This window comes from Channa argus, chromosome 12, assembly GCF_033026475.1.
Source record: "Channa argus isolate prfri chromosome 12, Channa argus male v1.0, whole genome shotgun sequence".
In the NCBI taxonomy this organism is placed as follows: Eukaryota; Metazoa; Chordata; class Actinopteri; order Anabantiformes; family Channidae; genus Channa; species Channa argus.
This window is the reverse complement of record NC_090208.1, coordinates 18,568,497-18,580,037: the sequence shown is the minus strand read 5'-3', so window position 1 is coordinate 18,580,037 and position 11,541 is coordinate 18,568,497. Positions and strand designations below refer to the sequence as shown.

General features: G+C 39.3%; 1 protein-coding gene across 1 annotated transcript; it reads left to right on the top strand.

The window, feature by feature from the left end:
- The first annotated feature begins 2,151 nt into the window (after positions 1–2,151).
- Positions 2,152–8,312, top strand: ccnb3 (cyclin B3). The gene is made up of 12 exons (XM_067525358.1): positions 2,152–2,308; positions 2,543–2,678; positions 2,949–3,032; positions 4,772–4,881; positions 4,973–5,147; positions 5,227–5,325; positions 5,457–5,549; positions 6,068–6,205; positions 6,598–6,753; positions 6,838–6,987; positions 7,442–7,572; positions 7,656–8,312. Exons 2-12 carry the CDS (start codon positions 2,595–2,597, stop codon positions 7,723–7,725), a joined length of 1,290 nt encoding a protein of 429 aa, XP_067381459.1. The 5' UTR covers positions 2,152–2,308; positions 2,543–2,594; the 3' UTR covers positions 7,726–8,312.
- The last annotated feature ends 3,229 nt before the right edge of the window (positions 8,313–11,541 follow it).

Below are 11,541 nucleotides of genomic sequence, written 5' to 3'. Positions count from 1 at the left end.
GTAAACTTATATCCCACCAGCAGACAAATTAGGCAACCCCCAAATCTGAAGAGTTTTATGTTATTTTCTAGAAAACATCACCTCCATGACCCTGAATTCAATGTCCAAACCGCTTCCAAGTGGGTTTCTTTGCAGCTTTACAGAATAATGCTTTCCAGCTCTGACAGAGACACATGCAATCTGGAAGAAACTGTTCTCATATGAAGACTTTTTGCCCTGGATGAGGACAACAGGGAATAAAGCTGAAATAAAAGCAAAACTGTGAGATAATATCTCTTTGTAGACCCCATTAGATGCCAGATTGCACTTGGGGGAACTGCAGGTCTTGAAGCTGCGTTAGACCATCCTGTTCAAATAAAGTGAGCGTGGGGGGAATATTTATGAGGACTGGGCCCAGAGAACTTTTTTTTTCCCCCTTTTTGCTGAACATTCCTTTTGTGCTAAACATTGAGTTTAATAAAAATATGTCCATTGAGGGTTGACAGCTTAGGCATTTAAAATGTTCTCCAGGTCATGGGAGGATTAAAATTCATTAATCATTCTGGTGGCTCATTGGAAGAACATTGGGTTGGGATGCAGAAGGCTGCGGATTTGAATCCCATCCCACCAGGTGTGGCCCCTCCCAGCCAACAAGGGCCAACTTGGTACTGGTCCCAGAGAAAATGGGAGGGTTGTGACAGGAAGGGCATCCATTGTAAAAACTTGTGCAACAATGTGCGGCACATGTTCTGCTGTGGCGACCCCTGAAGGGACAAGCTGAAAAAGCAGTTGAATCTAAGTCATTTCATTCTCTTAACAAGACTGAGAAACATTGTATTGTTTCAAATCGTATTATTCAGATAAGAAAAAAAGTTGGCCCTCCTAAACACCTGGCAGCTGGGCGGATGTTAGCTGCCAACTTCCTTGTGTCCATCCTGAACCTGCCCTCTGGTTGCACAAATGTGATCTGCAATTTTATGGCCAGCTATTATCCAAATTGTTGCTGAGGTAACTCTGTGTTGTGAGCACTAGTGGATCCACTCTTCTCTTTTGCCTCCAGTTCAGGAACTACTTGCGTGTTTCAGTAAGCTTATTGATCAACATGATCATTGAAATAGATTTTACAGGTTATTTCATTCTTGTTTGAGCTCTCAAAGGGACATTATATATAAGACCTGTACAAACAAATCAGCAAGACAGAAAAATAAAAGGAAAATACACCTCTTGGTTTATAGAACAGGCAGCACGGTGGTGGAGTGGTTATCATTGCCTCCTCACAGGTAGAGGGTCCCCTGTTTAAATCTACTTGGTGGCCCTGGCCTTTCTTTGTGGAGTAATCTAACTAACCTTACAATACAAAAACAGCGGAAACTCATACAGCGTTGATGGTGAATAGATCCTGAAACAACAGATTTTCACATAGTAGAAACAGAAACGGAATGTTAAACTCATTTGTTAGAGAATAAATTAACAAGTCAAAGTTTATCTTGTGAGGGTAAAAAATGCAATTGTAAAACATGACTAATTCACAAATGTCCACCAGAGCCAAATAAAAGGAAGAAAAACAATAACAGTAATAGTCACTGGCAATGCAATCAACATACAAGACATTTGAAAAGATACCTTCAAGTTGTAAAATAAATAAATTGAAAAATTTGTACATGGAAGGATTTATTATACATCAGCTTCTGTTCTGTTTTATATATACATATATATAGTAGCCTACTCCGTCTATCGCTAAATTTTCTTGGATGCGTTGGTCATGAGGAAAACATCAATAACATTTCAAACGTTTAACCAGAACCTGTTGGTGCTGTGAGACGTTCGAAAATCTCACATGCGCCTCCCACACGATGTGCTGACTTTAAACTACCGACGTGCTCGACGTGGGGTCGAGCAAAGGTCATTTTAACCTTATAAACGTAATATGCTTGCTAGAAAGTAATTTTTAAAACTATATTAATAACATAATTTAATTACATGTCATATTTTCAATAATAGACATAACATTTTTATAAAGACGCTGTTGTGGCTTCTCTTCTTTAGTGACTATAAGTTTTATACACCGACGCCTCGAGCAGCGTTATAAAACCAACGCTCCTTACCAGTGGCATTTTCAGCGACTTTCTCATTGGTCCGCCATGCTCAAATTACAGCCAATGAGAGCAAAGCGCAGTAGATTTGGATTCGCAGCTGAAGCACAGTTTGAGCTTATGACAAGGAAGCGTAGTAAATCTGGACTATTTACAGCAATTATACAAGTTACATGCGGTGTTTACCGGCCTTAAATCAAGCGACACGAACAGCCGTATAAGAATAATTGAATAAGGTAAGGTAAAACACACATTTCAGATCTTAAAGCCATAATTTTAATACACACACCGTTCACATGTGGAAATCCCACCCAGCAAACTAAATAATGCAGCGTATTGCATTCATCTTTGTACAACCTTCAACTTGACTTTACTTGCTTTTAGCAGCCTAGTAAGCTAAAACGGTATAATATCGATCACACACAGAACCAACCCGCCAATTTTGTATGTGCGTTTGTTTGCAAACACAGGTTGGTAGTGCAGCCGCTGCAGCTTTTGTTTTGAGCAGATAAAGGAGCCGACATGCCTTTTCCGAGGGGAAAGAAACCCACAGTCACCGCTGGGAGCAAGATACCCAAGCTTAATGCAACAACCATTGAAAACCAGGTAAAACACTTTCCCTATACAGAGGTGGGTTGGATAATTAGCAAGTTTGTTAGCAGTGAACAGGCTTTTAACATTTCATTAGAATTCGTGCAATTAAATTAATGAGACGTTGGTCCACAATACAAATACACTAATTTTTGTACTGAAAAAAAAAATAATTATACAAATTTAAATTATACATATGTTACATGCATAACATGAACGTTTTTTTTTGAGAAATAGTGTGTGTGTGTGTGTGTGTGTGTGTGTGTGTGTGTGTGTGTGTTGCAGGAGGAAGGCCCACAGGTGAAGAGGTCCTCGTCCCCTCCTCGTGGAGCTCCCAAGAAGAGGACTGCTTTTATCGACATCACCAATGTAAGCCCTGCTTTACGTGTTTTAAATGAGGAGTAGGAACAGCATAGAGAATAAGTGTCGAAGCCAAGTAAACAGTAGCAAGTGGAAAAAATTCCAATATTTCCAATATATGGTCAAGTACAAATGTTTGGGTTCAGTTAATCATGTTCTGTTTGATCTCAAAAGGTCACCGGGGCTGGTTCCATTTTTGACTTCACTCTAGGAATGCAGAGCATCTTTGAGTAGCATTAGGAAATGCTTATACAGACTTCAGAAAGCTGAAGTCAAAATTTTAGTTGATGTGCATGGCAGCTACATTTTTATTCTCTGTAATAGCAGTGTAGTGTATATAAGACAGCCTGGTGCCGTGCTCTTCACTCTTCACTGAAAATTGCAACATCTCAATGTCCTGAAATATTCAAAGCTTGCTTACTGACTGGCTAGACAGAGTAGCTGCTATCTGAATCCAGTGTTTTCAATTCAGTATAATGTCCCACTCAGTGATTTTCGTGACAGGCTGTCAGTCTGTGTCTGTCAGGTTGTTGGTCCTACAGTGATGGAAGTCACGGGACAGTAAGTGCGATACTGTATGTATCCAACACATTGTCACAGTGTGAGGGATAAATGTTAATCATAATTGATGTTTTCCTCATGACCAAAGCATCCTAAACGGGTTTCCCATCCTTTGTTACCCATTACCCAACCTAAGTGATGATTTGACATTACATCTGAAAGCCTTGGATTACTTCCATCCTCAGCCAGATAAGATTTAATAGTGGTGTTTAAATGTGGGAATTGTTGGTGCATACATGTGTAGAATAACACCAATTTGTTCTCAGTGTAAAAGCATGTCCCTGCTGGCATTTTACAAGTGTCTACAAGCTTTAAAAGGGAACCGAACCAGCTTATTTATTTATTACAAATTTATAATATCTATATAAGAAAATAAATATTTTACTTGGAGCAAGTTCTACCTAAGCTGTGGTGCGTCTGTGTGTGCGCTTATGGATGACTGACACATTGCATCCCTGGGTTTTGTTGTGAGCTGTGCTCACGGTAGTTTCACACTGTGGTGCGACTGTGTGTACTCAGTTGCCTCAACTGCATGTGAAACACTCACCATGGTGGTTTGTTCTCACGTGTGAGACTAACAAGGTGGAACACAGATCAGATGTGGGGCTGTGGACTTTGAGTCTGTTTGGCAGCTTTTTGTTTCATAAACACACTTATATGTATGTACGATTAGAATTATTTTGGATCAATGTTTAGAACCTAAGAGGAGTGAGGGGAATTTACTACTTACTAATACTAGGTTAAAACTGAACCCAGTGTAAAGTTATACTTTATCATACTTCTCATATAAAGAAAAATGCATAGAAAATTTTAAGGACAAATGCCCATTTTTAAAGTTTAATTTTGATTTCTTTGTACTAAAATAATCACGCTATTTTCACACTGATTTTTTTTTCTCTGTAGGAATGCAGTTATGAAGTAGTAGTAGTAGTAGTAGTAGTAGTAGTAGTATTTGTGTTAATCTGTAAAATGACATTTTGAATTACAGCTTATTACTATCATACTTAAAAGGATTTTCCTTTAAAACAGAATACACAATGCTACAAATATCATCATTTTTAAAGTCACATAAAAAATATCAGACAGTGAGTATTATTGCATAATACTGCTGTGACTAAAGCTTTGCTACACTAGTTGTGGTTCTGTGTTATGTTTCAAGTTTTGACCTATCTTAACTTTGTTTACAGGCTCATAAGGTTCAGATTAGCCTTCCAGGGAGGAAGAAAGACGCGAAGAAGACTGTGAAGAAGACAAACTCCACCTCTGTGTCTGCAAAGAATCAGACCAACTTGAAAAAGTAGCAGTTTCTCTCACTTTGATACAAAATACTTTTCCATTTGATTTCCCACTCGCAGCATATCGACTATTCCTGGTCTCGTCTTTTGCAGGTTATCGTCTGTGAGCTCTGAAGGCACAGCTGCTGAGAAAGAGAAGTCTGACGTTGAGGAGGTAAAACCGTGTGAGCAGGAAACGCCGAATGATGTCGCTGCTCCAGAAGAAGAGCTGGTGGCTTCCACGTCCTCTGCTGCCCGGGAAGTGCCAGCACACCTCCAGAGACAGCAGGTAGAGGAAGTCTTACATTTGCAAAGAGAAATTGTTTTGGAAAACACTGTTTAGTTAATCCTACCCCGCCCATTTTCAGATCCCAGCAGAATTTGACATTGACTCTGAGAACTCTGAGGACAGTTACATGTGCCCAGAGTATGCAAAGGACATCTTCGATTACCTCAAAAGAAGAGAGGTGAGCCAAACCAACACACTGTCAATTTTAGTTTATTTTGTGTTCCTAAGCTCTAAAGTAGAATTCTGAATGCAAAAGTTATTTTTCAGCTTAAAAATCAGCTTTTTGTTTTTGGCTCTTACTGTCTGCAGGAGAAGTTTGTCCTCTCTAACTACATGACTGAACAGCCCAGCCTCAACTCAGAGATGAGGGCGATTCTGATCGACTGGCTTGTCGAAGTGCAGGTGAGTTTTCCTTGTAGCCTTTGTAGGGGAAAATTTGTTAATGGAAGATTCCAGTGGGGCTAAGTGGATGAGTTAATCCATTCCTAAAAAAAAGCTAATTAAAACTGCAGGGGGTTTGGGTTCATTGACTTGAAAATTACAGTTTAAAGTCAGAAATGGGTTTTTCTGTAATTATGTGCGTGCGTGCATAATGTATTACTCACCTTGTGGGCACAGTGCCTACATGTTATAATGTAAGTAACTGAATTTCAGTGTGATGACTTGCTTTATTATTAGAATCAAATAAATATAGTTTTCTCTACCCCTATAGCTGTCCAGCCTGCATGGCCTTACATTATATTGATTATCATTACCTTCAGACGTGGGGATAATATTATACACACTATGTTCTGGTTTCGTACGCGCACACACACACCAGAAATTTTGGCTTCCTTCAGAATTTCTCCCTCAGGCCTGGACCCATGTCCCCATTTGTGTTGTAGCAGCATGTCTGACAGACTCTGTTTCTTTGTGTTTAGGAGAACTTTGAGCTGTACCATGAGACACTCTACCTGGCTGTAAAGATTACAGACCACTACTTGTCTAGGACTCCAGTCCACAGGGAGATGCTGCAGCTCGTCGGCTCTACTGCTATGCTCATAGCCTCCAAATTTGAGGTAAGGTCACATGCAGGCTAACAGTATACAGTTTAAAAAAAAAAAAGCATATCGTTTACAGTATGAATGAATGTTAAACAAAAAAAATACATACTGTCAAATAGTATTTTTCAAAACTTTATTTATTTTTAATTTTTATTTTGAGTGATTATTATTATTATTATCTTTAAAAGATTATTTTCTTCAAGTTCATTTAGCTGATGCTCTTCTTCCATTTTAAGCTCACAAGCAATTAAATGAGGCAGTAGACCTTGACTATGATTACTGAATTAAGAAAGTACCAGGCCAGAGTTGGTGTTTCAATGCTCACAGTCAAGTAGATTCCCCCCTAATTGTTATTATTTTTTCCTCATGCCTAACACGGATTTGCTATCTCTTAATGTGTCCTGCAGGAGCGCAGCCCACCGTGTGTCGATGATTTCTTGTATATTTGTGATGATGCCTATAAGAGGGAGGAGCTAATCTCCATGGAGGCCAACATCCTGCAGGCGCTGTCCTTCGACATCAACATCCCCATCTCCTATCGCTTCCTCAGACGCTATGCCAAGGTGTGTGTGTGTGCTTGTGTGTTCCTCAAAATCTCTTGTGGTCAACCTTTCCTCATCAATGTGATTGCTTTGCTGCCTTTGCAGTGTGTGAGTGCGGGCATGGACACACTGACCCTTGCCCGGTACTTTTGTGAGATGAGCCTGATGGAGATGGACCTGGTGGTTGAGAGAGGCTCACTGGTGGCCTCAGCCTGCCTGCTGATGGCGCTAGTCACCAAGGACCTGGGAGGATGGGTAAGTTCCCTTTATAACAGTAAGCCTATACACACATTCCTTGTTTAAGTTAATCAGTTAATGGGGTTTGCAGTTCAGTTGGATTCTCTCTACCAGTGTCTGTTGTGGTGGACCTGATGACAAGATCTCAACTGGTTTTTGCCTGAGAGTTTTTAGTCCTGCAGTCTAGAGGCCGTTGTCTCGTGAACAACGGTCCACTTTTCAATTTAAATGTAAATCATTTCCCCCTGTAAATTTAAGTTATCATTGCTGCAGTATTACTTGCCATGCTGGGTAATTTTATTTTCTTCCCAGGCTGACTTCAGAATTAGCTGCAGTATGTTTTTGCAATATAGAAATTATTGTGTTTAGGTAAGATATTGAAAACTGCAGAGTGACAAATGAACGCCAGACAATGAATTTGTGTTTTTATTTTAGCATGTGTAATGATGTCCTTGTTACGTGTTTCCTTTAGTCTCCCATCCTGCAGTTCCACTCTGGCTACCAGACGACAGATTTGGTGCCTGTCGTCAGAAGGCTCTACTTGATGCTTTTAGCTCCTCCTGATGATAAACTCAAGGCCATCAGGAACAAATACTCTCACAAGTAAGTCTTGAACTTACAAAGTAATTAATGGAGGAAACACACTTTAAATTCTGAATATTAATCGACCCTTTGATATTTTTCAGGGTGTTTTTTGAAGTTGCAGCCCTGCCATTGGTCAACAGTGACATCTTGGATAAAGCTTTATCTCAATGAGAATAAAAGTCAGTCGGAACTGAGAGAAAATATTTTACATTTTCACTCGGCTTGTATATAAATTGTTAATATGTTTAATATTTATACACATACATTAGTCTCTTATATACAGCGTATATAATATTGGAAATAAATGTTGTGTTACTAAGAGCATTTTAATTCGGGCATTCTCTGTTTTGCCAGTGTATTATGTTTGTACCAAGTTGCTAATCACTTGTTTTAGTGTTAAATTATGCTACATAGTTTTTTGTTTGGCATTCCTTTTTTATATCTTTTATAAGATGGTGAAAAGGAAGAGGGGGGAAAATTCCTGAAATCCCCTTTTATGTACATTTGTAGAGGAGAATTAAAAAGTGGCCTAAAATAGTGGTAGAGTGGAGAGGTTTGCATTGTATATGCTAACTTGTTGAGGCTAGCAGTTAGAAGTGTGTTTTCATATGTTGTAAAGTGTTTATCATGTTCATATCATTATGCTAATTGTTATAAAAGACAACAAATGATGCTGTGCTGTTTTTGTTTTTATAATTCTATATATGTTTTTTTATGTCTGTCTGAGATGCTCTTAAAATAAAAATATTTTTAATGGCTTTCATTACAACTGGCTGTTGTTATGGCTAAACATGTAAAACCATGTCACCACCCCCCCCACTCACCTTTGGTTGGGGTCCGGCTTTTAGTTGTGATCCATGAGGTTGGAGTTGAGGACTAAGAAACAGTTTGTCAATAAATGTCCTCACAAAATGAACACAGTACAATAAAATAGTTTGTCTTGCCACTAGAGGTCAGTATTGCATCACGTTTCTTAACGTTCCCACTGAGGTTTTAATGTGCTTCAAGGCTTAGACAGGTTTCTGCAGGTGCGTTCAGATGCCAAATTCAAATGTTTGACACATGATCACAATTTTAGGAAATATTCATCCTAGGCAAACAGGAATCCATGCAAGACCACCAATGACTCCCACTGAGCTTTGGTAACCCAATGTAATTCTAGCACTTGGATTTCAGGGTTAATTTTTGACCTTTTTGAAACTTAACTCAAAGACTGTTTTCCATATCTTTTGTGCGATATGATGTTGAATTAATAATTTTTTAGGGTGTTTCTGTGTTGGTATAATTGCCAGGTCACAGTTTGAAGTTAAATACTGCAGTCTGGTTACATGCCCTTGAGTTTAGTCACTCCTGAAGTACACAATAGTGCATCATCAGCATCATTAACATTGCAACATTATGTGAATGATTTCTGCCAAACCTTCAATATCTGTCCCCTTCTGCTTTCTGTGAAGCTTTACTACTTTGAGTTGCCTTGTTTTAGTGTGCTATATAGTAAGTGACATTCCCTTCTGATAACCAATGACATTTTAGATGTGAGGGAATGTTTCTGCATTAAAAGTGAGTAAACGTCCAACACTGGGATGAATATGATATTTAGATCAAACTAAATTGACATTCGCCTTTGATTTCTGAACTGAATAACAAGAAGACAAGGCTACATCATGAAACAACAGGAGTTTCTTATTAGATCCCCTGGGAACAACAATAGAGGAAAATTAGATGTGGGTAATACAGTTAGAGGCCAGTGGTTTTATTTTCATTTTCACCAAGCCAGCAGCTTCTAGTTCATGTTCTGTTATTTCTATTTGTGCATTTGACACAGAGACATTAATAGTCTACCTGCACACTGTGTACAGTACATGGCATGTAGTCTTTGTACAATGTTATATTGTTTTATTTTAAAGATCTCAATATTGCAGCCTCTTGCTATACCAGCCAAACTTGGATCATACAAACGATGATCAGTAGTATAACTGCCTCATCCTCTTCTCTAAAATCCTCTGCTGATGATCAGGAGTGCTGCATCTGGCTAATTCCTGCTTTCTGAAGAATAATTGTAAGGATCGATAAGTTAACTCGATGACAGCTCTGATTCTAAAAACAGTCAACATCAGAACCAACCAGATTGCCATCAATTGCAGAAACAGATTGGTGATGACACAAGGCTAATTATAAATGGCTGGAGGAAATTAGTGAGTCTCACTCTGAGAATCTACCTTAGTCACAACCTGTATGTTTATAAACTATATGGATCGCTGCCAGGCTAGTTCAGTGACAGTCATCCACTGCTGCATCTAGGCCTCGAGACTTCTGTGCACATTCTTCCTGTTATTCACTATAACAATTAAAGGGATTGATTTGTTGTTGTTGAATGAGTGATTGGCTGCATATGTGTGTGTACGTGTGTGCATTCATTCCCCCTTGTTCACTCTGAGCCCTGCGATCCCAGTGACTCTGTCTGATTAAAGTATGCTGCTGGAGATGATGTCCATTTGGCTGAGCGAAGATGCGTCTAAACTGGTGCAGCCAAACTGGATATGAGCTATTGATCAGCGGAGGGCTGGGAAATAGGCTTTCTCTGTGTTGGCTTTACACAGTCAAAGAGGGGCTGGCTGAGAGATGGCAGCTTTGCAGTTCTCTCACTTGTAAGTCACAGCTGCCCTTCATGACAAAATGAGTTAGAGAATGAAAATTCTGTTTTGGGGGGATTTAGGGGACAGTCTGAAGCTTATGACAGCTACTTGAATGAGCTACGTAAAGAACCAGTACCATTGAGACATCCAACTGCATTCAGAGGTATGAGATGTCTGGCTTAAGATGAATTCCTCTTCAATTCACAGAGTCGCAGCCTGCTCCCAGAATCACAAGCTGCCTGTCCACTTTAAAGGAATTCTGATGTTGTGCCCCCTGATTGACTGCTGCTCGCAGAATTACAGCCAGTCTGAAAATTTGCCACAAAAGAGGGGAAGCATGAGTGGGAACAATGCAGCTTGTAAATTTGTTTGTCATATCTACCTTGGCGTAATAAGTTAGCTTAAAATGTTAATTGTTCCCAGGAGCAGATATTAAGTGAACTGGAAAAGCTCTGACAATCGATTTATTACAGTGTGGCTACAGAGCAAGCACCTTAGAGACTTTACTTCCTGAGTTCCTGTTGGCTCCTTGTCCAGAAATGACATAAAAATAAATCATTGACGTGCTTTTTACGACTTTTGAGTTTTCTTAAATAATTAAAATCAAACTTTTATATGTTTTAATATACTTCATATACTACATGATGTCATATGTACAGTTACGTGCAAAACTTTGCATCATCATGTAAAAAAAGTGTAAAAGACGTTTTTTTGCATTAATTTTAGCCCATTCATCATGGCATATTTATTCTGCAGATGCTTGGTTGTCTGCCATCCACAGACTTCTTCAAATCCATCCACATGTTTTCAGTGATATTTAAGTCTGGAGACTGGAAAAGCCATGGTAAAACATTCACCTCGTTCTTTTTAAAAACAGGACTGAGTTGACTTTGCTTTGTACTTTGGACCACTGTCTTGTTGAGAGCTCCACTACCCCTTTATTTTTAACTTTTGTTGCACTGGTGGTAGGAGGCTTTGCTTGAACATCTTCTAATATTGGGCTGCATTCACTCCCCCCTTCACTTTAAGGAAAGATTCAGTACCTGAGGCAGACACACAACCTCAAGACAGCAATGAGCCTCCACTGTTTTTCAGGTTTATATCTTTCCATGCATACCTGTGTGAATTATGACTAAATTATTATTTCAAGGCCTTGTTTTATCCAATGTGCTTTACAATGTTCCTTCTCATTCACCCATTCACACACACTCACACATGCAAGGTGCTCACCTGACACATCGGGAGCAGCTTAGGGTTCAGTGTCTTGCCCAAGTCGACATTAGGGACCGGGAGTCAAACCACTGATCCTGTCGTCTGTTGACTACTGCTTCACCAATTGAGGTACAGCCGT

What these genes read in the sequence shown, in the direction of transcription:
- ccnb3 (XM_067525358.1), top strand. Translation starts at nt 2,595, where the DNA reads ATGCCTTTTCCGAGGGGAAAGAAACCCACAGTCACCGCTGGGAGCAAG. An exon ending in ATTACCTCAAAAGAAGAGAG is followed by an intron (nt 5,326 to 5,456) that starts GTGAGCCAAACC and finishes TACTGTCTGCAG; the next exon opens with GAGAAGTTTGTCCTCTCTAA. An exon ending in AGGAACAAATACTCTCACAA is followed by an intron (nt 7,573 to 7,655) that starts GTAAGTCTTGAA and finishes GATATTTTTCAG; the next exon opens with GGTGTTTTTTGAAGTTGCAG.